The following is a 27,250-nucleotide window of genomic DNA, read 5'->3' on the forward strand; positions in this document are numbered from 1 at the left end:
CAAGTCAGGAATTCAAAAATAACTCCCTGGTTTGGGGGCACTGAGAGCAACATCCCAGGGGTTGGTGAGTAACATGTTGCCCCCGAGCCACTGGTTGGGGATCACTGCTGCACTGCAGTCGCTACCTGCCCCTCCCCTTCCCCACCTGCCCAATCTCAGGAGAATGGTTGGGAGGGAGGTTTCTGTAAAGCTTTAGAGAAAACAGCACCCCCCGAACCTTGGTACAATCCCAACTGAGGTCAAATGTTTGCCGTTGCCATGTATTTTTTGTTTTAAAGATAATTTCACTTTTGTTTTACAGCTCCCAGTGTGGCTTATCTGGCTGCTTGGGTCACTGTACGCACAGACAGGTGATGCTTTTCCAAAAAAAAAAATGAACAATTATATGCAGAAAGCAAACCTAAACTTCACTTGGAAAAATGTTAGAAATAAGCGAAATGGCACTCGAAATAAAAAAGCCAATTGGAAAAATATTGACTTTTCTAAATCAGAACAAATTATTTTTATGCAGTTCACAGAGTAATTAATCCTGTGCAAGGGAACATTTGTGCCACAATGGAAGATGCTGCCACTAGATGGGGCTGTTTGCTTTCCTTCAGTATTCAAAATGCTTTCAGTGAAACAAGCTCAAAACTAGAATTCCAGAGGTGAAGTCTAAATAAACTTTAGAAAACATAAAAATACAGAATAGTAATTACAGAAAACCCACTTAAAAACCATTAGTTAATATGTGCTCCATGATATATCTGTATCTATAATAAACAACCTGCATGTGTAAGTTACTGGGCAATTCTTTCACTCCCTTTCACTTTAACTCTGCAGTATCCATAGAAACAAGATCCAAAAGTGGGCCAAACTGCTAAAAAGGGATTTTAGAGCTCTTAAACTTGCCTAATAATTAATTCCTAATCGATACCATGCTTATATACACCTTATATACAGTGTGATTTAATACACTTCTAAGGAACTCTTTCATTGCCCCTGGCTTTAGGGATATTTATGTTGTTCAATAGTTAATATTTCAAGCTTTCAGTTTCAATGCTGCGGTGGATATGTGTGCTGCTCGGCAGTAGCGGAGGTTTCTATAGTATTAACTAGAAATGTATAATGTAGTTAATCTAGGTTTGCCACACACAAGATGGCGAACTCTGAGAGGCTTTTACTTGCTACCATCTTGGGGGTGGCAAGCAGTTTCCCTCATTCGATGTGTCTCCTGTGCAAGCAGAACAGCTTGAGGCATGGACGGGAGCAGCGGGTTAAGTGGGGAGAGCAATCCCCGAGTTACGGGCAGCGTGTCCCCGCTGACTCCCGGGCCCGAAGAGGTTATGAGGTATAGGTCGCCGCTGGTCTCCAGGTACGCCAGCCGGGAAATGGCCTTCAATTTCAGTGACAGCAAGAAATTTCAGACGTGGAGACGGCTTTGGTTATGGCTGGGGCAGGCCCAACGGGTAAGCGGGAAACGGGGGGGGGGGGGAAACTGGGTGCACGGATAGGTGAGTGGTTAGTGAACGTAGCGCTAGTGTTTGCGTTTCCCCCGTCCCGCAGCGCGTTTGCGCCCCAGTGTGTTTGTGGCAATTCCTAGTGCGTAGCGGCGCGGTGCAACACATGTGCTTGCTCATTAAACCCTGACACCCCCATGTCACATCGCCAGTCTGTGTTCCCTTGACCTTGGCCTGTAGGAAGGGCGTGGCTTTGGGCGCAGATACCGAATATATTCGCTGCGCACACGGATCTCCCTCACACCTACACTCATTCCCACACACCGGCACGGCTGCCTAACGCTCTACACACCACTTCAAACTCGCTTCATATTGCCAAATGTTAAAGTACGGCGCCAATAAATGCGCTAACTGCTGCGCCAGTGTTACCTATACTTACATTCAGGGCCAGTTGTATTGAAGCGAGTTTCAAGTGATTTCATTAAATTTAAGGAGCAAAAAGTCATATTACTTTTAACATCCCAGAACTTGACTTATCGTTTATGTGTCATATATGAAAGGGTAACAATATGCAAAGAAACCCCTTATAGCACTGTTAGGTGCAATTTTTTGGAACCCCATACTTACTGTCTGGTTCAAGGAGGCAAGTCCCCACTGCCCTATGCACATTAAGAAGAGCCTTGGGTGCTGACTGACCCCAATTTGCCCATGAGCGAGCATAGCCCTTGTGTCAGCGTTAGTAAAAGAAAAGAACAGATTATAGTAAATCACAATATTAGTTTTCCCTTCCTAATGACTGGCCAATAAAGCTGGATAGTGAAACAGTTTCTCCTTAGCAAAGTATAAGTGGAAACATATTGTTATTGTTTGTTCTGATGATTAAGGGGTTAATGGAAATAGTCTGAAGGGGGTGGGATGCAGGGTTTCACTTTATTTTTAGACACCCTGGGGGTGGCATTTGCTGCAAGCTATCTTGAGTCATATGGGGGTCTGTTGCAAAGAAACCTTTACAGTCCAGCAGGCAGTTCTCCTCAACAGCCCTTCGTTTTAACTCTGTGTGCCAGTGACATAGAAGAGTGTCAGAGAAAGCCTAGAGGGCTCATTTACGTCACAAGTACACTGAGCGAAGTACAATTCCAGCACAGTTGTCATGCTTTTTTCCCCACAATTCAACATTTGTTTCCCCAGAATTCTGGTGTCATTGCAGACACAGCCTGGCAATTCTTTTGACACAGTCGTGCTGTTCCTACTGCAGTTGAGTCAGATTTAGCAAAACAGACACAACCACATTGTTTAAAGTTGTCCTGGCCTTGAAAATACTGGAAACTTCTGATTAAATAAAACACGCTGTTGCTACAAACTGCATTATAGGGATTGTTTTCCCTGTCTTGATCTCAAGTATTTCAATTTTTTCAACAAACTGAATGAATGAATGTTTGAAAGAAAGACAGTTGGGGAACCTGCCTGTGCAAGACTGTGAGTTGGTTTTCCTGTGCATTTGTAGAGTTTGGGGCTACCCATTACAGAAGAACAGATCCAGGAGATGGAGGCCAACCTGGAAAATATTGACTTTAAGATGGCAGCGGAGGAAGAAAAGCGCTTGCGGCATGATGTTATGGCACATGTACACACGTTTGCACACTGCTGCCCCAAAGCTGCCCCAGTCATTCATCTCGGAGCCACTTCTTGCTACGTGGGAGACAACACTGTGAGTACGACACCTCTTACCCCAGGCAAGGACTTCTCCTTATACATGATGAGCATGCCATTACCCATCTATCATTTGTAGGTAATCAAAATAAGGAACCAAAAAACTTTACAGATTTCCTTAACAACAACAACAAAAGTCCTATATGGCATAAGCCTTAGCTCCAATTCCCTAGGCAGTGTTTATAGATACATAACTTTTTGCAACAAGCAGCATAGAATCCATGCAATCCAACGAATATGTATTTTCACCTTTAGGACCTGATTGTTCTACGTGATGGTTTTGACCTGCTGCTTCCAAAGGTAAATATTGTGTTGTGTCTGTTGCTTCTTCTGCTCCTCTCCTCTCTGTCTGCTGACTCAGTTCCTCTGCTCTGGCTCCTAGCTTGCTCGAGTTATAAGCCGCTTGGCTGATTTTGCAGAAAGATACGCAGAGATGCCAACGTTAGGATTCACCCACTACCAGTAAGTAGCAGTGACTGTTAATTGTATTTATTTGTGGATTTTTAAACTAGATTTAGTTCTAAATATGACAGCACAGGGCTTTTGCTGTGCACTTACACTTTTGCCTGTCACTGGCCATAGATCAGGGCAATAGCCAGGCACACAGAGGTTTAGTTTTTATAAGCAAGATAATATGGTTCATTTTCAGGACAGTCTTGCAGCCTTGGAAGATCTTCATTCATTTAAAAATAAGTTTCTGTTATTGCTCGTATCATGCTTTGATCTTTTTGTTTCCCCCCTATGCAAATCATGAATGGTGGTGGCTTCTCTCTTTTGCCAGGCCAGCTCAGCTCACAACTGTGGGGAAGCGTGCATGCCTTTGGCTTCAGGACTTGTGCATGGACTTGCGCAACTTGGAGCGAGCCAGGAATGACCTTCGCTTCCGAGGAGTGAAAGGTACTACAGGCACACAGGCCAGCTTCCTGCAGCTTTTTGATGGTGATCATGACAAGGTACTTTAACCCTATTCTTTTTCTTGTGTCTGTCTCACTTCTACATAAATACCAACACTGATGATGCAAAGCAGAACATCCCATGATCTAGAACTCACACGAGCAGAACCTTTTGTCATCTAGAAATTGCACTAGCAGAACATTATATGATCTAGAACATGCAATGGCATACAATATAGAACTTACACTAGCAGAACTGCATATGTTATAGAAGATTCATTCTCAGAACACTGTGCAGGCTACGTTTAGGCCTCAGCCTACTTCACCTTAATATTTATACTCCTATTACCCATTTTCTTTTAATGCAGATCCCAGAAGGTGTCATTTTTCTTCGCTAAGTGCACCTGTACCAGGCTATTGCCATTGCTTTGTGGTTTTAACAATAGGGTTCTTTAAGTGGAGGGGGCACCGACTGAATTTGCTGTGGACTCAGTACATTCAGATTTCCATGTTTAACTAAAGTTTCTATGTTTAAAAACAGGTGGAGGAATTGGACAGAATGGTTACTTCTAAGGCAGGATTTAAAAGGTACTGGGCTTTTCAGAAAAATTCCATTTCGATGTGGCTTTGCAAAAACAGGCAAAACTGGTGCGGTATTGGTTTTTATAGAGTTACAACAGAAACCTTGGTTTGCCATCTCTAGCCATGCCTCAGTACTCTTAGTTACTGGTACCTCACTCGTGCCATACTGAGATGGACTACATGCATGCCCGCAGTCAGTACTTACTAGAGCATCCAGTGTAGTGCATCAGTGTAACTTAATTATTTCCTATTAAGCAATGGGTCATACACCTTTGAACATGTCACACTAGCCTATTTTTGCTTCATTACAGCCACGTCTATTTTTACAAAAAAAAAAAAAAATCACAATGACACTCTGCAGGCAGTTGGTACGGATTGCTGTTAATTGCTACTTACTATATAGCAAGCAGCACCACATAACACACTTATCACTTAATGTATAGGATTCTGCATGGATTTTGTCCTACTGTGTTTTCTCTTAGGGCTTATATAGTGACTGGACAAACTTACAGCCGCAAGGTAGATGTAGAGGTGCTGTCTGTCCTGGCTAGTTTAGGGGCGACTGTTCACAAGGTAAGAGGAAACTGCTACCCATGTTGAAACTATTTCTTGCTAACAGCTCCAGTAGCAAGCTAGTTTTTAATTATTATAACCATGTGCCAAATCAACAGTTTAATCAGTAGTTCCCATTGTTTGTTTGCACGTGCTACTTTGCAGAGTGTACAAGTGAATAGGCCATACAGCCATAAACCCTCTAGGGGGTATAAATTAGCACTGCCCATCTTTTAACCTGTTTATGGGTAAAACCCAGATATTCTCTAATATCCTATTGCTAACACTTCATATAAATGAAAAAGGGAGAACCCTTGTGTCAGCTGGATCCTTGTAAGGTTGCACTGTGATTAGAAAAACGCAAAATAGCACTTTATTTGGAAATAAGGAATATCTACTGGTATAACAGATAATCTCCCTTTCCAGATTTGCACTGATATCCGTTTACTGGCAAACCTGAAAGAGCTTGAAGAGCCATTTGAGAAAGAACAGATCGGTAAGACATCTTCATATGAGCTATAAATTAGCCTTTGTGCTGCAGTATGTGTATGTATATCTTTATTTTTATATCTCTACATGTATATGCAGTGCTGTACAGGCAGTACAACCAAGCCCTACTAACCCTGGAATGTACTGATAGGCTAAGTGTGCCAGGAGATTGTCACACTAATTCATGTGGTGTTTGACCATCTTGCTTCTAGGTTCTAGTGCCATGCCCTACAAGAGAAACCCCATGCGCTCAGAACGCTGCTGCAGCTTGGCTCGCCACCTTATGACTCTCATCATGAACCCGCTACAGACTGCCTCAGTTCAGTGGTTTGAACGCACACTAGATGACAGTGCCAACAGGTAGCTGACTTGATCAATCCCCTCTGTGTTTTGTATGTTTGTAGTTAACTTGGTCAGATCAGTTGCACTTCCAATGTACTTGTATATTTTTACTTAGCTTTGGCATGCTCCCACAACCCCCCCTTTTTTGTGTGTCTATTTTTTTTTTTTTTCTTATAAGGGGCCTATGTGCTTGGACCATTAATAGATCTTTTAACCCTGAGAAATTAACATTAATGTTGTTTTTCTCTGCAGACGAGTATGTTTGGCAGAAGCCTTTCTCACTGCAGATATCATTCTTAGCACTCTGCAGAACATTTCGGAAGGATTGGTGGTGTATCCAAAAGTAAGACGGTACCCATTTATAAATATCCATTGCCTTTTCTTCTCCGTGTTCCATATATTGTAAACTGTGGTTAAGTTGTTTGGCTAAATGAAAACCAAAATAATTTTGGTCAAAATTTATTTGGTCAATTTTTTGTGTGTATGTCTTTAAAGGTTAGTTGCTTATTTCATGATACAACAGAAAGTTATAAAGTAGCACTTTTTTGCTTTGTATGGGCATATAATTATATTTAACTAAAATGTTAGTTTACAGAATCTATCCAAAATCCAGTCTACAAGAGAAGTGCCCAAGTGCTGCCAGTCCAGGACTATAGAGCGAGAGGGTACTGCCCCAACCCCAGAAATCATATTATTGCCTGGTCATTAGAAGTGTATTTAAAAAAACATAAATATTTTTAGCTTCAAGGTTTTTTCTTACATATTTATTACATTGATTGACACATAAAATCATTTTTAGCACAGGGTAACTTAATGAAAGAGGAGTTAATTAATTGCACTTACATAAGGATAAGGCGTGTCATTATGGAGTGCTTACTCAATCCCAGGAGGAAGTGTTCAACAGGTAGAATTTGTTAGATTTCATAGGGTGCTGATGCTGAATATCTTTCACTAGGTGATTGAAAGAAGAATCCGCCAAGAGCTGCCCTTTATGGCCACAGAAAATATCATTATGGCAATGGTGAAGAATGGAGGAAACAGGCAGGTCAGTCATCCTCTCATCGCAACTTAAGTCTCTAGTTATTTTATGGAGTTATTTTATTGGAGTTATTTCCTACAATCAGTGGTGCTGGGAAAGATTGTAATTGTAGCATGTATGGCCACCTTTACACTGTGAGCCTAATAGAGGGCAGGGAAATTGTTTAAGTATCACAGGTTTCTTGCAATATGTTGAATTAGGTATATCTGCTAATAAAATAGTGACATTTATATTTATAGCTGAAAGTTCAAATGGTGTATATGTACCTTTTCTACATAAGCCCAACTGAGTAAGCTCATGTCAAGAAGGGGGTTATATTTTAATCTTACTTTGTGGAACTTACTAACTGAGCCAATTCAATGGGTTGCAAATCTTATAAAACCACCAGCAATGCTCTCAGCATGTCAGAAAATCCTTTTTACAAGTAAAAAGGCCACTGTAAAAGCTACTTTTTATACCTGTTAAATCAGTCCTGTCTCTCTGATCAGTTTTCTGAAGGGATGGGAGCGGCCTATTTGGAACCTTCCTATATGCTTACATCATCACGTCCAGGCTTTGCACTACTGGACCAATTTATTGGTTGTTGTGCACTCTAAGCAGCATAAATTGAAAGGTCATTGGTTAATTTCCCCCTTGCAATGGCAATTAATGTGAACTGGTAGATTTGTGAATGTTATACAAAACACAATGATACCTTTATGCTAAAATCATAGATTTTGGGAACCTCTGAAATTAAGTGACCCCATCCAACAGTTAAATGTTTGCAGTGGGCAGTGTATGGGATAAAACCTTGCTGAACTTGAAATTATGCAATTAACATTTGCACATTAACTGTGAAAAATGATACATTACAAACTGCACTTTTTTTTACGCATGTTTTTCCATGTATGGCTTTGATTAAATTTTTTCTGTGCTCTTCTTCTATATACAAGGACTGCCATGAGCGAATCCGAGTTCTCTCCCAGCAAGCGGCTGCAGTGGTAAAACAAGAAGGAGGAGACAATGACCTTATCTTCAGAATCCAATCTGATTCTTACTTTGCCCCAATTCATGCTCATCTGGAACAGCTGCTTGATCCGAAGTCCTTCACAGGCCGGGCACCTCAGCAGGTCAGACAGAGCACTATCTCGGCAATGCATGCAGGGGTGTACCCTAAGCAACCTGGCCAGCCACCTCATCCACTACCATCCACCCTCTCCCGTACACACATGCTTTATCACATTGGGGGGTGGGTGCACAGGTTGTCAAGCACCGGAGGCAGTAAGAGAGTGCGGACTAGGGATAGGCCCCCCCCATAGTTGTGCCCTAGGCTGGTCCCTTTTATGCCTGCCCCTGGTTCCGACCCTGAAAACATGTCAATGGGCATTTACTTATAGTAAGATGTAGCCAATGCCGTGTCTCTATAAAATATATGTTCCATCTGTTTACTTCATTGCATGTACTCACTTGGCAGCCTAAGGGGCAGATTTATCAGTGTGAGGTTAGAGCTCACAACAGAAAAATTCCCCCACTTTCTGTTCATTCCTTTGGGATTTTAAAAGCATATAAATCAAATGGTGAACTCTTTTACCTATTGATAAATATGCTTCTAAAAATCCCATAGGAATGAACAGAAAGTGGAGGATTTTTCTGTGCTGAGCTCAAATTTCACACTTTGATACATAGTGTCACATCTAACGAATTGGCACCCCACTAAATTTGGGGCTTTTCCAAGATCAATTTCCAAGATTAAAATTCATTGAACCCCAAGACAGTGGAAGGTACTGCAACCTGTACTCACACTGGTCTACAAGCTTTGCTTCTATTATAATTTTGGGGCATTCTGCGGTTCCTGTGCCCTCCTGGTATGCTAATGGAGCGATACAGGATTTTCTCAAATTACTGCCTGGACATGTGGGTGGCTTTTAACCACCACTAGGTGGCAGCAAAAAAAATCTTGATCCCCGTATCCCATATACAGTGTATCCCATACAGAAAAAGCAATGGAAAAACCATTTGCTCAGGTTTCCTGGGCGAGTGGAATGTATATGCTGATAAATTCATTTTCCTCCTGTATAGCTTCCCCCCTTGACATGGTCCTTTTTAAAAAGCAAATGTGTTGAATGTACCTAAATTATTTTTCATCCTGTAAAATACTTTATATAATTCACTGAATCATAATCATTTCAGATGCCTCCTTGTGTCTTGTTCCTAATCTCATCTAGCCCCTCGAGAGATTAATGTTTAGTTACAGGGTTAGAGGAGAAAAATCCTTAGAAAAATCTCTTGCCTATTGAATAACCTAGTGTTTGGATCAAAAGAACAGCTTTGGGCAGTCAGTAAGGACAGGGCCCCAATGCTGGTTGTGTTTTCTGCCTATCCCTAACTTGAGCCTGACATGCAAGAAAGGGGGGACTCCTATGTGCCCCCCCCACCCCCCTTTCCTGTGCCAATCCAGAGCTGACTGATGCAATCAGCTCTGTATTAGTGAATGAAGCCTCAGATCTCTGTGCACGAAACCAGAGGCCTGCGGCTATTAGCTCACATGTAAATGTAGTGTGCAAAGTGCAAAACAAATGGACACCTTTTTTTTCCATGCTGCGTTTTGGGTTTGCAAATGAGCCCTATGGAATTTAATTTTCAGTGTATTTATCCTGTCTGTAGGTGCTGAAGTTTTTAAAGGAGGAGGTGATTCCACTGCTGAGTCCTTATCAGAGTAAAATGGATGTGAAGATTGAGCTGGACCTGTGAAATGTGTCAATCAGAAATATTTATTTTGCAGATAAAATAAAGTCCTGAATTTCACTGCTCTGTTGTACAAATAAATTATGTGCCTTCCCAGCTTGCCCCTTCGCTGTGTGTGAACACTGCCATTTGTCAACTGGTCACAGCATGTTTGTTCTGAAGTAGCTGGAAATATAACCTGCTGCTTCTCTATGTCTAGCTACTCTGGTAGCACAGAGCATTTTATTCAGAAATACGTTATTGTGTTAGGGGATACAGAGGGTTGAACTTTTTTTAATTCACAAATAATATGGGCAAAAGTATCTGAACACTCCTAATTAGTATAATTGGCTTAAATGCCCTAGTGATGAGCACATCGACCCGAAATGTGCAGGATCTGCAGGTCAGATTCAGGCTAAGAGGGGTCTTACTCTACTTTGGTGATGGCGTTGTGTTTTATTGTATGGAAAAAAGATCCCCACTATCTGCCTATAATCCCCTCTGATGTATTTGTACAGAGTAATCATGTCCCCTCACAAGCGCCTTTTTTCCAGAGAAAAAAATGCTATAGTTTAAATCAGTTATCTCCAGCCAGTGGCTCTGGAGCAACATGTTGCTCCCAGTGGCCTCAAAGCAGGGGCTTATTTTTGAATTCCCGACTTGGAGGCAAGTTTTGGTTGCCTAATAACCAGGTCTACTGACAAACAGAACCTCTTGTAGGCTGTCAGTCCTCAGATGCTACAAAATAACAGCTCTTATTTGGTACCTCAGGAACTTTTTTCATGCTTGTGTTGCTCCCCAAATCTTTTTACAGTTGAATGTGGCTCATGGTTAAAAAAAGGTTGGAGATCCCTGGGTTAAATCTTCCATCTGTTATCCCAAGGATCCCTTGAGGCGGCCCTGAGCAGTGTGCATGTGCAGTACAGTGAGCCAGAAACATTGAGAACCCAATCCAAACATTTAACCTACTCTACATATACACAATCCAGAGTAACAAGGGGTACCCCAGAAAACAAGGGATTGCTAGGACAAGATGGCAAATTGATGCCAGGCTCCTTGTCATTGAAGCAGATTATCTATTGGGTTTTTTTCACATGTAATTTGTCATAAACAAAATCTTAGCAAATCCAACATACCTAGCACATAGTTCCCTTCCAAGTCTAACTAAGAATTTCTTCCAAACCCTGAAACTGTAACATTAGCTTCAGAGTTTGAATAAAAGTAGAGGTTTGTGGGGGGAATGATGCAGGAGCACTGGCACCACTTTCTGCTGCCTCCTTTCCAAGGCTGTGCAGGGGGGCCTATAGGCAGCTAGGCTTACCTAACAGGGAACTGAAGTCAGTAGTTGCTTGTGTGTCTGCCGGGCTGTGATTGGCTATCCCCCTCCTACTGTGCATCTGGCAGGGGCCATTAGGACATACCCTTCCCTCATTTAAAACACACTGGGGACCTGGGAGGATCTATAAGGATAATAAAGTGGTCTTTTTGAAGATTGTGATTATTTTTAGTCCAAAGTGAAACCAGCACCATAAATAATTCATTCTTGCCTACAAGATAGGAGAAGGTGTTTTTTATGCTGTATGTCTCCTTTAACTAAATCCCTTTGTTACAATGCTGCTAAGCTGAACCTCACATAGCTTGCAACAAGTCACATGTTTGCACTTCATAAATACTTGTTAATAATAGATAACCAACATAGAAACAGGGGATTAGCTAATTTATCACAGTACAGACAAAAATCCTTGGCGCCATAGGGAAAAGAAAAGAAAGGATCTAAATAAGGATCCAAATAACAGCTAAATGATGTTCAAAAGCTTTTAGTTTAGTTTTAGTATAGATTAGCTGTGATAGATACATGATATTTGTGTGTGTATATAGTATATATAGTTTGTCTGACAGAAGTGAAGCTTGGGTGGGACTAAAGGGGTTGTTTGCGCTCGGTTCAGAGGTTGCCTCACTCTATGGAGCTGCCCAAGCTGAACACAATACTGGCAGGAAATTACTGGGAGGCTAACAAATTCCATTCTGGGCTGGGGTAATGGAGGTGCCAGGAGTTGCTTACACTAGAGCTGAGTGACTCTTTGGACAAACATATAGAACTGTTTATAGTAACACTGTGTTCTAAGCCAAGGGACTGCTCACCCTGCATTGGAAAGACCACTCACCCCCAGAGTGAGGGAAAGCTATGGCTGATATGGCCTCTGTAGAGAGGAATGTTCTTGATATAAAAGGTCAGATGCTAACATATATACTAATCTGGCCTCACTGGACTGACTGTCTCAGCAGCCCCTTTCCTCCCCACCAGCAAGAGAAGCTCAATGAACAGCTGACAAATTCCCTGCCAATAATGCAACTAGTGTGGTGCATGTCTGAACTATGTACCCTTAGGGGCTCATTTATCTAAGTACAAAAGCTTCCGAATATAAAAAAAAACCTATTTTTCGTACTGTGCGTCTTTTTTTCCACTATTTGCCAGGACTGCTTTTCATTCCCTGTCCGGCCCAAACTGGATGCTAGGGTATCTCTGAGCCCAGAGTGTATCCAGCAGCATAATGCGGGCAGAGAATGCAGCAGGGCTTCAGAACCAGAACGTATGTTTGGAAACTGAAGAAGGAGGGTCTCCTGTATAACATACAAAGAGGAGGGAGTCGGTATATGAGATGAAAGAGCAGGGTAAACAGGGGAGCAAATATTGTGCAACCCTTAACAAAAATGGAGGAACGCAGAGGTATGACGCCGCATGGAGGCGGCCCCAGGCATGACGTTCAAGGAGGAGGAGCTAGGTATGACGTCGCAGAGAGTAGGGCGGGGGATGTATGAAGCGGCCGGGATCCTGGAGCTGTCAGCTAAGCTGAGTAAGGGGAGATCGCTTGAGACGTGCAGTGGGGGAGATGCGATAAGAAAAGGTGCGCAAAGAAGGGCAGGATTGACCTCTATTTGGTGCATAGATATCCTAAAGTGAGGGGGACCTGCTCATCCCAGGGTGTCGCACAGAAACAGTCACCCTGACAGATGCCTAGGGATAACACTAAGAGGGAGTCGTGCAATTGGACAGGCGATGGGCAAGCATAGAGAATAGCATGATACAGCCGGGATCTTCATCCTGACGTTCGCTCTTCAGGGAATACTGGGACTTGTAGTTCATCGGCAGGTGAAGAGCTGTGATATAGTGAAACAATTACAGGCGGAGCTGGTAAGGATATTGCTTGGGTTGCAGAAAAGTAACAGCTAGTAATGTGTCCCTCTGGCACAGATTGTGTCACTGTACCATATGTGGCTGGATATGTATTGACCCAATGCAGAAATGCTTTCTTGTGTATTTTCCTGTTCTTAGGAACCATACAAAGGTGTCTGTACCATGTAAGCCCAATCCATTACTTACTCCAGTTACTGCCAGTATGGGCCAGCCATGGCCACCGTAAGGCAGGCCTTTGTAGGGCTATGGTATATGAGAGGCAGGCACTGGGGTGGCAGAGCTAGGGGACAGCCTTGTGAGGGCCACTGGCTATATAGGATACACTCTATTATACCATACCCACTTACTCAGGGGTATCCACTCTGTAGTCATACAGCTGCCGCTCAGCCACAACCCCCAACATTCACTCATATGGAATGGCTGCTGCACGGGTGTTGGGAGATGTACTTCTGTAACAGCTGAAGGGTCACTGGGGAGATATACTTTCACTATATATTTAGCACTAGGTCAATAGCTCCATTCACTGTTGCTTGTAATGTGATTGTAATCTGTAAATTCTTCCCTGGCTGGTGTTCCTAGGGAAAAAAATAAATGGTGAGTTGCCATCTTACCTTCCCAGAGGTCCCTAGCGCAGACTAAAGGTGCCTTGGAAAGGTAAGACAGCCGGGCAGCAATGTATTGTTTTTCTATAAGGAGCACCAGTCGGTGAAAAAAACTTTTGGATTCACTGGCAGGCACATAATACACTAACTCTAGGGGATTTCCTTATCTTTTATGGGCCAATACATGAATTAAAAACAAAATAAAAAAATATCATAGCCCGTGAGATGCAGGTGGCAAGTTGTAAGACAAATAGCAATGGTAGGCAATTCTAATGACTGTATTGTGATGCCGTGTTACCCGTTACAAGTGTTTCCCAAAGTGCCAGTTCAGAACAGAAATGGGATGCTCTTTGCATCCGTGGTGCTGCCATTGAGCACAGGTTGCATACTGATCCCCTTATCTCTGCACCTTGTTACATTGCATTGTACTGGACAGCCTAGCAACCAAAGGGCTCAAAAGCCTGACCTTAGTAAATAAAGTGTTAACAGGGAGCTCAGTTGTGACGTGCAGTGCTCAGTCTGGTCCTGACGTGCATCAGTGACTCACGTCTTAATCACAAAACCCCTGCATTATCATAGAAAATCTGGTTGGCAGGGTACGAGGAGTGAGTGGCCATCTGCTTTGCTATAGTATTGTGGCAGCCGGGATTATTATCTGCAATAACTTGTGATAAGAAATGGCAGATGTCCCCTTTATTTTAATCAGATAAGATAGCTCTGCAATATAACTTCCTAATTTTTATATATAAGGGGATGTAAACCCAAAATTACAATTTTTCCTTATGGAAGAAAAAGCAGCTTCCCATGATACATAAGTTAAACAAAATGTCAGTGGCTTATTTGTCAGTGCAATTGAAACTGAAATCAGTATCTTTCTTTTCTACATTTAATGGGTGTCACTGACTCCGAAAGCCAAAAAACGATTTATCTGTAAGACAATTTTATTGTTATTGTTCCTTTGTATTACTTAATCTATTATTCAGTCCCTCTACTATTCATAATTCAGTCTCATTCAAACCACTGCCCGATTGCTGTGGTAAATAAAGCCCTAGCAACCAAATTGCAGTTAAAACACTAAACTAAAAAGCTGCTAAACAGAAATCTAAATAAATGAAAAAAAATGTAAAAAATGAAGACCAATTACAAGTTGACTTAGAACATCACTGTCTTCATCATACTAAAAGTTAGTTTGAAGCTCAACTACCCCTTTAAAACCACTGATTGTTTCTAATTCATGTATATTGCAAAGATGTTTTTTGTTTTAAGACCCTGCCCAAAAGAGCTTACAGTCTGAAAGGAGAAGAGGTTGAGGCACAAGGTGTGGGACTGCATGGGTTATGGCACAGGAATGGCAGCAGCTTCACAGCTTGGCAAACAAAAAAGTATCCGAGCATGTGTTTAATAAGTTGTTGAGTTGCCCTTTACAGGTAAAGCCACTTTACTCTTCCTTGGAATGTTGTTTTACAAGTTTTACACTTGGTTTAGTGGGGTATAAAACTTGTACTGAAGATGGAAAGCCTCATGTTCCTGAGAGGCAGATCGAGAGATCTCTGAATAACCATTGGGGTGAAGACACACAGAGCTACTAGTAGCAGCTACTTGTCATGGCTACTGAAATAGATAGCGCCGATCATTTACTGATATCTGTCTCTATGTGTGTTTTAGCAGAGGCAATTCTCAGTATTGTATGTGGCAGGGTATTTTCTGGCGTTTAGTAGCCGTAACAAGTAGCTTCTACTAAGTAGGTCTCTGTGACTTCAACCTAACGTTTTTCGGTGTTTGCAGTTGCTAATTGGAAAATGGAATTCTAAGTAACTTTCCAATACATGTTCATTCCATGTTATGTGGCTTGATTTGTTTGCAAATATATTTTCTACTAAAAGCAGCATTCCTTTGTCCCTTGCACTCTTTGCCCATTGTAACAATGAAGCAGAAGCCAGTTGATCAAGTAGCATACATTGTTTGCTACATTGTTTCAAGAGTCAGAACAAGCTACTCAGAAAAATGATACATTCATTTGCAGTGACCCTTACAAATAATATAAAAACCCCTGAGCCTTTTAAAAAGTCTATAAATCAGGGGTCTCAAACTCGCGGCCCGCGGGCCATTTGCGGCCCTCGGTACAATATTTTGTGGCCCGCACCAACGCTGAATGAATGGATCGCGATTTTTATTGCGATTCAAGGGATAATGCAAGGCACGGCAGGCGGGAGCTGCTGATTGCGGAAATGACGTTATGCCATCACAACAGTTATTATGGGAAGACGTAAGGAGCTAACTGTGCACACAGAACGTCTTCCCATAATAACTGTTATGATGGCATAACGTCATTTCCGCAATCAGCAGCTCCCGACTTTTTTTTGTGAAATCCCTTATGCGGCCCAGCCTCATCCTGACTTTGCCTCCTGCGGCCCCCAGGTAAATTGAGTTTGAGCCCCCTGCTATAAATATAAAAGTTGCTTAGAATTACAGCTGGTTTATTAATGCATATTTTTACTGTTAGGTTTCCATCTCCTTTAATATTCGAGTCTGAGTTATTTTATCAATGGTGACATCATGGATTGCCCTTTCTATAGATCCTTCAGGTTTACCTAGGGCGGCTTCCACTTGTAACTGGTTTAACTAGAAAGAGACAGCCTGAGGGCATAGCGTGGGGTAGACAGGGATGTGCCTCCTGCATGGCAGCTGGTGTCCCAGCCGGGTACAATGCCATTTCCCACCATCCCTCTGCTCCCTCTACTGCTTTGTATTTTTCCAGTCATGTTTAACTAGAAAGTATAAACTTTCCGTATGTGAAAATGTATGCCTTGAGATCTTGCTGAACTGCAATTGAGGTTACCATTTGCCCTTTCTGTTTGTTGTTATTAATAAGTGTGGGAGCTACTGTGTTGCTTACTTTTCAGAGCTAAAATGAAATATAATGCATGGGTGTATAGACTCCAGTGGAACAGCACCCCCCTCAGATCCAGGGCTGTATGGAATAATACAAAGCTTGCTTTGTTCAGTATGAAACCTGCTGCTAGATGGAGGCATTAGTGTTGTAACCAGAGTTCATTACTGTATAACATCTCTTCTGATGTAGCAGAAGTTAGTTCTAACTGCACTTATATGCAGCTCTAGCATCCCCTTTAAGAGGCCATGAACCCACTTGTATATGTAAGTGTTATATCTGTGTACTCAAATCATTTCCTGACTGTTAAAGGGGCGGATCACCTTTAAATTAACTTTTAGTGTGATGTAGAAAGTGATATTGTAAGGCAATTAGAAATTGGTCTTTATTTTTTATAGTTTTTTTCAATTATTTAATTTTTTGTTCAGCAGCTCTCCAGTTTGTATTTCAGCAGCTATCTGGTTGCCAGGGTCTTATTTTCCATAGCAACCTGGCAGTGATTTGAATCAGATACTGGAATACGTATAGGAGGGGGACTGAACAGGAAGATACGTAATAAAAAGTGCCAATAACAATAAAACCTCACAGAGAGATATTTTTTGCCTGCTGGGGAGGGTGACCACATTTGACAGCTGGAAAAAGGTAGAAGAGGAAGGCAAATAACTCAAAAACTGTAAAGAATAAATAATAAAGACTAAGTTGCCTTTTATAATGTACTAAAAGTTGCCTTAAAGGTGAACCACCCCTTTAAGTTATTAAGTTTTCCGGTTTGATATTTCAGCAGCTATCTGGTGCTAGAGCCTTATTTACCTTAGCAACCAGGCTTTGGCCTGAAAGAGAGAATGGAATATGAACTGCCCCCTCCTGTTTATCTTCTAGTCTCTCTTTCAGACCACTGCCAGACAACTGCTGAATAGAAAGATAAGCAATAAAAACAATAACATTGTAGCAGAAAAAGAAGACAAATAATTAAAACACTATAAGAAATAGGCCATTCTATAATGTACTAAAAGCTAACTAAAAGTCAGATTATATATTGCAGAAGTGGGGGTCTCTTTCCTACTCTTGCACCATATAAGTGTGGGAGCAACCAACTGCTCCAGCTGCACCGGCCTGTGAGCCTGTCAGGTAAGCGTAGAGTTAATGCAGTTGAGCAAGCACAGGCACCTATATCTTGTTTCTCACACACCTCAGAGCATTAGGGAAACAGGAGCTGTGTGTGCAAGGAGAGCACAGGAGGGAGGAGAGAGGGGAGAGTAAATATTCGGCAGCAGGATGTTCAGCTGAGGGAATTCTTTCCTGGGTTGTGCTGGGAACAAGAGAGGAGCAAAGCGGAGCGACAAGTGCTCCTAACAGAAGGGGACTCACATTCTCTATGGCAGAGGTGAGCATGGGGGAGTATATAGTTATAAAAGGATATATATATATATATATATACACTGAGCTCTTTATTCTTCCCATAATACCCTACTGCTGCAGTGGGTTCTACATGGCTTGTATCTGTGGCTCTGTGTTTTTCTGCACTCACTTTCTGTGCTATAGCCACTGATCAAATGAATGTAATAGGAAGGAAGTCCATTCTAGTCTGGTGGGTGCGAGGCTACAGGGATGGCATATCCCTGGGCAGTGTACACGGCGGAGCAAATGTCTGAGACACAGAGTTGAAGGGAGAGCAGGCAGTGCCATAGGAATTAAGGCACAATCCCAAGGCAGGTAGTTGTGAGCCGCACCTGTTCTGCCTCTCGGAGCTGCACAGTTGGCTGTGTGACACGTCAGTGCTCTGCTGTGGCCTGTCACCTGCCTGGGACAACACATGTCCCTAAAATATACAAACGTATAGCATATAAAGCAGATACTAAATGTATGTTTTTCTGCCTCTGGGTATCATACAGCCTGCAGATACAGCTGTGTGTACCTTGCAAGCAAGTTCTTCCACTAAAAGTCTGACTAGGCTCAAGAGCACTTGTAGTGTCTAACGTCACCCATTGGCACCCACTCTTAAACAGGATTTGTGGGGGGAAATACTTCATTGTGGGTAAACAGAAAGGGATTTAGTCACACAAACAGCACTATCCATAGCCAGTCTGCTAACACATAGAAGGGCCTATTTTGCCAGTCAGGACTTGTTCCTATGCCAATAGGGTTTAGTTGAGAAGATTTTTAAGGTACCTCCTTGTCTGTGTGGCAGGGGTACTGCTTGGATGTGCAGATTTGGATACCCCTAGTAATGCTGTATCAATATAAAGCTATGGGGCAGTGCCAATACAGGCAGAGTGCTACAGGGACTTGTTGACTTGTTTGTGCTAAAGCTGTGACCGTGGGAGGAGGGTTCTTTTCTATGCTTATCAGACCCCCTGCTCGCTGAAGGGCATTGCAGGGAGATTCTCACATCCTGATGGAACATGTGTATCTGTTACTGATATCACAGTCATGCAGTTCTATTAAACATAAAACACTTGCGAGACCTGAATTTTCTTCTGAAACAGAGAACTGCACTGCAGAAGCCACTAGCCCCTGCCCAGAGGGCTACACTGGACAACTTACTCACCCCAGTAGGGCTCTAGACATAGTCATTAGAAAATGCCATTTTTATTGTGAGCATGGATTAATGCAGTCCTAATTAACATCAATTAGCTGGCATTGTATATTATTAGTAAACAGTGACTGTGACTCAGCCTGGAATAAAGGATTGTTTATTTAGTCCCATACCCCATATGGGAGGCCACTGGCAGCCTTCTGGCATTTTGGATAACAGGTTTATTTCAGTAGGTCCTATACCTGTATTTACTTACACTGTTCATATTATAATCATTTTTGAGAAAAGTTGAACATGATGTTCTGAGTTGCTGGGGACAATATTCCTGACCTAGAATAATCCATAGTAGTGTATGTATGAAGTTAGGCTAGTGTCACATGGGCTTGATTTTCAGTCGCTCCAGTGCAATCTGTGTGCCCTGTGTCTGCACTCACAGGCAGTGCGTTGGCCAGGGTGCGGGCACAGGCGTGGGCAGAGGCCAGTGGATCTGCCGCTTCTCAGCCAGCATGTAACGCAGCGCCATGTGGCACTAGCCAAACTGCTTCCTGTTCTCTGCCCTGGTGAGTCTGATTTTTAAAACCAATATAGCAATTACTTCTGTTGTTTGGAGAACCACCAGTGCAGATGACAAAATATCATGTACATTAAAAAATAACTTTAAAACCACTGCACGTTTATAAGAATGTATATTGGGAAGTTGCTGTGAATTACATTTTCTTTCATCATGCAAATTTTTATTTTTGGGTTTACATTCCCTTTAATAAAATGCCAGCACATTCTGCCAGTGGGGGATAAAGGGAGAATGATAATCCACTGTTTCATATCTCCCACACCTCCTCTCCTCTCCGCTAACATATCCGTTGCCAAGGTGATTGTAGGCCATGAAGAAAAACCAGTCTGGCCCCTTCCCAGCTACCCTTTGTCATTTAAGCTCAGATTCTTAACCTGTTCCATGCCAGAATGCAGCCTGTCTGTACATATGTGTCAGAACATATAAGCTCCTTATATTGGATCTGGGAACCCAGTGCTGCAAGGCATCCATTGCCTCAATCCCATGGTTATTATGAAAGGAGTATGTTCTTGTCTGGAGAAAAAAATTATATTTTATTTTCTATATGATCAGAGTTTTTTAGAGCCTTGTGTGGCTCCTCTGACTATCCTCAATATTCTAATTACTATTCTCATCACCATCCTCATTATCCTCATCACAGTTTGGCTGGGCAGCGTTGCACCTCTGCAAGTCTCATGATCCTGTTTTCTATTTATGTGTGCTACATTTGCTGTACAGTTCTGTGTATATAAGCAGTGCTATATAAATAAAAATATGCATACATACATATATTTGATAGCCAAACCACTGCAGGTTGTAAATAGGCTAACGTGCCCTATGGCTGGGTTCTACTATAAGCACTAATAACAACAGAGAAGGGCCTGGGTGATGTGCATGTACTGTAGGGAGGACCTGAGGCTGCAATTAGAAATGAACTGAGATGCTGACAAAGCTGAGTGGGTTATAGGCTGGGTAATAAACTCCCTGCAGTAAATAATGAGGGTACTAATGTGACAGAGAACTTGCCTGACTATATAAAGATATGAGACCACTTGATGAATATAGGTCACTATGTCCCTTTGTACTCTGTAGGGGTGCATTATCGCCGCATTTTATGAGAGGCAGGTTTGAATGAAGTAAGCCTGAATGGAAACTGTGCGTCAGAATGCTCAGCTTTACTTGCATAGGAACCTTAAAGGGGACATACTGTGTAAAAACAAGAATGTGCCAGTACATTATACTCATTTTAGGTTAATGTCAGACTTGCCTTGTGGATAAACACAGGCCGAGAATCAGCCCCTAAGCTAGTATCAACCTTTCTCTGTGCTTGCACTTTGGCCAGGGTTCAGGCACACGGAGCAAATTTCATTGCTGAAACCTGTGAGTATGCATTTCAGCACCAAAATCCACTCTGTGTGCCTGAACCCTGGCCGAGGTTGGTCTCCAAGTGCAACCTCAGGGGAAGGCTTATGCGAGTCTGTGGCATTAGCCTAAATACAGAAGCATTGTGCTGAGAAGTATGTGTTCCAGACTGATTTATTGAGAATTTCTCTAAAAACCCTACTAGTCCTGACCATGTGTTCCACTTCCTGCTGCCTCTTATCTCAGGCTGTGCAGGGGAGCGGGCCGCTCGGCACACTGCACTGTAGGATAGGAACCAATAATTCAAAATTTAAAAAAATATTTATTTTCTTATTATAAAGCAGAACCAATTAATATAGGCCTGAAAGGCTGGTCCCTATGCAGGTTTGCCTCATGGCAGAATTGTGTGATCCGTGATTCCTCCAAAACCTTCCATAATAAAGCAAATTCATTGCTAAAACAAACATAAGTGCAATGATGTTTCAATATTCCTTGCAAAGCCTTTCTAGCTAGCTTGTCAGCTTCACTTTTATCATCCTATCTCTGACCAAACTGGCTGCACCTGTCTTCCTGATACAGTTGATCAAATTAAAGGGCAAGATACACCCCCGCCCAGTACATTTCAGTGATCTGTAATCTTCACAACATAAATACTGTTTGCTGTCTGTGAGAGAGAGAAAGGTATTTAATTAGCTAATTGCCCTGATATGCGTGTGCCTGCAGAGTGTTTGTGTACTGCCTGTGATTAGCTGGGGACAGGCGTTTTGGGATCTGGCTGATGGCAGATTATGTGACTTGGCTGCTGGTCACCCAATCAAAATGGATCGGAGTCATATTACTGTGATGTGTTGGCTTTCTGTTGGCCTCTGATTTGGGTCAGAAAACAATGACCATATTGTTTTTTCCACACAGGAATTCTCCTCGGAACTGAAAGTCTCCCTTGCAATGTGGCTCTCCTCCTGCACCTGTTCTACTCCACTGGACCTATTGTTTTAAGGTAAAGAAAAAATCAGTCAGGGGTTGATATAACTTCTGGCTTGTTACCTGGAGCTTTTAAATCCCTGTCAGCATTAGGCAGTCCCTCACTATTGCCTAGACAATCTGACAAAGCCTTCTTACTTTTCCCATAGGTGAATGTACAGCTCATGTACTAAAGAGTTGCGAGCCTCATTTATATATATCGTCTGTTTGCTGATTATATGTATCTAGGGGCTCAGTAGCAGTGGCTTGGCATTGTGTTATGCTAAGGAAACACAGGAAGGATGTGTGTGCTTTTACAACAGAGCCCATATCGGTGTTGGCCAATCCTAAAACAAGCCTATTAAGCAAGAGAAACTGCAACGCAAACTTGAGTCCTCAGCTTTAGCCTAAAAGTACTACTGTATATACTCGAGTATAAGCCTAGTTTTTCAGCACCCAAAATGTGCTGAAAAAGTCACCCTCGGCTTATACTCGAGTCAGGTTCCATGGGTCCCTCTAGACTAGCACCCTCTCTCCTTTAAGTGCAAATTAGGCCCCCCACAACCAGACCCTCCAGTGCCCTGGCCTAGGCTCCCACTAGCAATATTTATTCCCCCTTACATCTCCTCCGGGACTGGGTCTGCTGCCAGTTTGCCAATGTGTAATGAGTGTGGGGTAGTACTCATATTGTTTTTGTTGACCCTCTTCTCCGCTTACAGAGCTAGTTTACTGTTTTTCTTTGAAATAAATAATGAAAAACATATACCTCACTGATGCCTCAATTAATATAATTTTATTGGTATTTATTTTGATTATTGAAACTTAGCAGTAGCGGCTGCATTTCCCACCCTAGGCTTATACTCGAGTCAATAAGTTTTTCCAGTTTTCTTAGGTAAAATTAGGTACCTCGGCTTATATTCGGATCGGCTTATACTCGAGTATATACGGGTATTTTCATTACAAGTACGTTGTTTTATGTTTATCTTAATATTTATCTTTTCTAACACTATCCTTTTCAAAGGCTCTGATGTCAGTTCCGGCCCATGTGATCCCTGTCATCCCTTCATTTATCTATTACATTACAACCTGAACCCCATTGGCTGACACCAGAATTCTCAGAGTATCTGCATCGCTTCACGGCACCATGTCTGGTAAGGAAGAAGCTTGCGTTTATTCCAATTTAGTCCCATGATACAAGTAATTTTATTCTGTGAGCTTATGGGCCTGATAAATGTATAATCATGTGCATGGGACATGGATGTACCATTCAGAGTGACCCTTATTTTATTGCTTCTTTCTTGTTTTTGCTTACAAAGAAATTACTTAGTTTATAATAAGAAATAAGGTCCTGGAATATGAGAGAATATCCGGATTGGCAACCATGCCACTGGATGAGAAGAGAATGTGTATTGAACAGCAAGAGATTTTAGGGTATCGTTTACAAACTATATTGTAGAACTGATAAATATGATACTATATGAACGCTTTGTGTCTGCAAGATCTTGCTTTTAATATGTCTGGTGCTTAATTCTGCTTTTCCTCCTACCTTATTCCAATATGTAGGAGGCTACACACCATCACCAGGTGGCTCTTTCTCAGCACTGACTGCCAGTATGTGGCCACAGGACATACTTGCCAAATACACACAGGTAAGTCAGAAAAGTAACAGCAAAAATGATTAAGTGGGGGCCAATTAAAGTTGCGGGACTGCCAGATATTAGGGGAGGTTTCATTGCTGTCTTTGTTTCCAACACTGTATATCTCAAATAGCAATAGTAAATGCTATAATGATTCTGGTGGGAGATTTTAGATACACAGAGGCCCAAAGGCCCCCCACCAGCCAAGAAAATGTTGATTGTCTGTAGCATCTTACAGCAGCCCCTCTGGAAATCGCTCAGTCTGGCCCAGCTGGTTGGACATCCCTTCTTCTGACTTGGGTGTTTTATCTGTAATCCCCCAATCCCATTACGGCTGCCATGTTGCTTCACTGATTTTTGCATGCTTCTGCAACAAATGTATGGTTAATATTTATTATATCTGTATCTTTTTAATCCTCTGCAGAAAGAGCAGAGTGTGGAGCAGCCGGAGTTTCGATATGATGAGTTTGGATTTCGTGTTGATAAGGAAGGTAAGGATGATATGGTTCACATGGTGTCCCTAATGTTCTTAAATGCAGAAGCTTTCTTTGTCTCACTTGGACTTTGTTTTTCATTGCAGATGGAGCAGAGCCTAACTCTAGTAAGCTGCTGGGTATCCCACTAACAGAGGACCCACAACAAAGGCTGAGGTGGCAGGCCCACCTGGAATTCACCCATAACCATGATGTGGGGGACCTGACATGGGATAAAATTGATGTTACACTCCCTCATTCTGATAAGCTGCGTTCCCTTGTCTTAGCTGGAATCCCCCATAGTATGAGACCTCAGGTACTACATTCTGTAGAATAGCAAATATTTGGTAAAAATATGCCACTAGTGTTCTGTTGGCACTTTACAATCTAAAGAAAGATATCTGCTTTGTTTATTATTGTTATATTTCACTGCTGTTAATACATTTGTAAGGAGAGCCTTGCCTTGGTTGTAGCTATGTTTGTATAATTTGCTTACCTGATCCATTGCTGATCTGATACTTTAATAGTGAACTACAAGAATCTTTGGTAAATAAGGTATTAAATGTTTGATTGCCTTTTTATATTGATATATTATGTGGAACTTTACAGCTTTGGATGCGGCTCTCGGGTGCCCTGCAGAAGAAACAGAATTCAGAGATGACTTATAAAGACATTGTGCGCAACAGTTCCAATGATGATACTCTGGCAGCAAAACAGGTACCGTCTAACTGAATGGAATGTGCTTTTCTGAGCCATTCTTCTCTAGTCCTCTGTACAATGTTGCAACTTAATATTTAGTTGGAAAACACTGTTAGATTTTTTATCTTAAGCAGGCTATACACAGGCCAATGGTTGCCTTTCTGTGTATTAGCAGCATACTGGCCTATGTATGTATATCTTTATTTATGAAGCGCTTTTTATGTACGCAGCGCTGTACAGTACATTAATACAAACAGATGGTTAAAGATAATAGATAAATACAAAGTATAACAATAAATACAGGTTGCAAGATATAGTTGCAATAAGTTAAGAGTCAAAGACACAAGAAGATGGAGGTCCCTGCCCCGTAGAGCTTACAATCTATATGGGAGGGTAAATTACAGACACAAATAGGCAAATATATGTGCTGTAGGTGACAGTGGGTGACACTACAATATAAGTGCTAGTTCCCAGATCAGGTGCTGGACGAGTGCTCTAAGAGGTAGTCTTTAAGTTTAGTTTTTAAAAGATTGAGGGAGGATTCTCTCTGGAGGAAATCAGGGAGGGCATTCCTCATGTAAGGGGCAGCAAGGCAGAAAGGTTTAAGGCAGGAAAGGCAGTAGTAGTGGGGGGGGGGGGCGCATCCAAGCGGTTGCATTGTGAGGAACGGAGGAGTCGGCCAGGAACATACGGAGATACTAGAAGAGATGTAGTGAGGAGCAGAGGAATTGAGGGCTTTGAAGGTTAGGAGAAGAAGTTTGTAAGATATTCTTTGTTTAATAGGAAGCCACGATAAGGACTTTAGCAGGGGGAAGGGCCTGAACTCTCGTGGATGAGAGGAGGAGAATTCTGGCAGAAGTATTTAATATAGACTGTAGGGGGGAAAGATGGGAGTTAGGGAGGCCGGTTAGTAGCAGGTTACAGTAGTCAAGTCCTGATAGGATGAGAGCATGCATGAGCAGCCTAGCTGTTACAGTAGAAAGAAAGGGACAGATTTTGAGCAGCAGTGGGACAAATTATCATGTTAAGCTGACCAGACAAGGGATAATGTTATTATGCAGTAGTTTTGTCCACTTGGAAACCCATCTATAGGGAAATGGAAGGTATGGGCTCACTCGTGGAGCTGTGGTCAATTGGCATGTAGTTATGTGAGTAAAGTAAAAGACCTACTAGATTTGTTAGTTTTTGGAATAGCTTAATTTAAGGGGCTTATATGAAAACACATCTCCCATTCTTTTTTCACTCACTGTGCAACTTTACCAGTACAACCAGTATTACTTGTATGTTATTATCACGTGCAAAGTGAAGTTGGCTTGTGGCTAGCCTAACATATTGTGTTGTGGGGCAGATTGAGAAAGACTTACTGCGGACGATGCCAAGTAATGCCTGTTTCTCAAACCTGCAAAGTGTGGGTGTGCCCCGTCTGCGAAGGGTTCTGCGTGGTTTGGCATGGTTATACCCAGATATTGGTTACTGTCAAGGCACTGGAATGGTGAGTTTCTCTTTTGTGTTACCATATCCCTTAAGTCTAACCCGCCTTGTTCTACCAACTTTGTCTCTGTTTTCATATCTGATAGGTGGCTGCATGCCTGCTGCTCTTTTTAGAGGAAGAAGATGCATTCTGGATGATGGCTGCCATTGTAGAAGACTTGGTGCCAGTCTCATATTTCAACACTACTCTTGTGGGGGTTCAGACAGACCAGAGGGTACTGAGGCACCTCATTGTTCAGTATCTCCCACGGCTTGACAAACTGTTACAGGAACATGATATTGGTGAGAGTCCTTTGTTTGATTAGTATGGGGACTATGCACAAATCTGCATTATAGGCATAAAATTGTGTGATTCCTCTTAGCCATTGACCATCTGTTCACATGTTAACCAAATTGTCTTGTTTGTTTCCATTTTTACTAATCTTTCTGCAGAGTTATCCCTCATCACATTACACTGGTTCCTCACTGCATTCGCTAGTGTGGTGCACATAAAGCTGCTGTTACGTATCTGGGATTTCTTCTTTTACCAGGGCTCCCTGGTCCTGTTTCAGACTACCCTGGGAATGCTAAAGATGAAGGTAAGATTATAATAAGTTCAGAAATGCTTATCTTTTTGAAGCTTAATTGACCTACTAAGGGTTTGTCTTTTACCTGAATAAGGGCAACTTTTTTTTTTTAAATAGCACACTATGTTAATAACTGGCTATTATTTTAGAAGCAGACTTGATATACCAGTATACTTCTTAGTGACTGATGCACTATTTAGTGAAATCAAATGTATCCTGAACTGCACTACCATATTTTTCACATTGCCCATTTTTAGCATGTTATGTATGTTATCTCAATGCTTGCGCCTTGGCTTTGCCCCAGTGGGTAAGGCTCAGTCTTAAGAGTAATCAATGGAAATGGAAATTTTAGGATACATTCTGGGCTTCCTTCACAGAATTCCTTCAGCCTTGCATATCGAGGACATCTCTCCTCATCCAATATGCTTTTCTAGTAGATCCACTTCTCTGGCTCCATATATGCTGATTGGAAAACCCTACATTGCACTGCTGAGCTTCAATAAGGGCAAAATTGCTCTGCAATTGGGAATCCAACCAGC

General features: G+C 42.1%; 2 protein-coding genes across 3 annotated transcripts in view; both read left to right on the forward strand.

Moving 5' to 3' along the window:
* The first annotated feature begins 1,187 nt into the window (after window positions 1–1,187).
* On the forward strand, window positions 1,188–9,830 carry adsl (adenylosuccinate lyase). Its single transcript, NM_001005457.1, has 13 exons — window positions 1,188–1,448; window positions 2,944–3,147; window positions 3,405–3,449; window positions 3,532–3,611; window positions 3,931–4,102; window positions 4,584–4,630; window positions 5,107–5,197; window positions 5,603–5,672; window positions 5,878–6,025; window positions 6,260–6,350; window positions 6,963–7,052; window positions 7,979–8,155; window positions 9,690–9,830. Exons 1-13 carry the CDS (start codon window positions 1,239–1,241, stop codon window positions 9,774–9,776), a joined length of 1,512 nt encoding a protein of 503 aa, NP_001005457.1. The 5' UTR covers window positions 1,188–1,238; the 3' UTR covers window positions 9,777–9,830.
* A 2,728-nt stretch (window positions 9,831–12,558) lies between these two features.
* The window catches only part of sgsm3 (small G protein signaling modulator 3), a 28,485-nt gene continuing 13,793 nt past the window's right edge, over window positions 12,559–27,250 (forward strand). The window contains exons 1-10 of one of the 2 annotated variants that reach the window (XM_012960675.3): window positions 12,559–12,942; window positions 21,798–21,882; window positions 22,867–22,996; window positions 23,409–23,494; window positions 23,907–23,973; window positions 24,063–24,271; window positions 24,565–24,672; window positions 26,003–26,146; window positions 26,232–26,427; window positions 26,578–26,723. In XM_012960675.3, coding sequence (XP_012816129.1) covers window positions 22,990–22,996; window positions 23,409–23,494; window positions 23,907–23,973; window positions 24,063–24,271; window positions 24,565–24,672; window positions 26,003–26,146; window positions 26,232–26,427; window positions 26,578–26,723 — 963 coding nt within the window. In that variant the 5' untranslated portion in view covers window positions 12,559–12,942; window positions 21,798–21,882; window positions 22,867–22,989. 2 annotated transcript variants of the gene reach the window in all.

This window comes from Xenopus tropicalis, chromosome 4 (genome assembly GCF_000004195.4).
Source record: "Xenopus tropicalis strain Nigerian chromosome 4, UCB_Xtro_10.0, whole genome shotgun sequence".
NCBI classification, from domain to species: Eukaryota; Metazoa; Chordata; class Amphibia; order Anura; family Pipidae; genus Xenopus; species Xenopus tropicalis.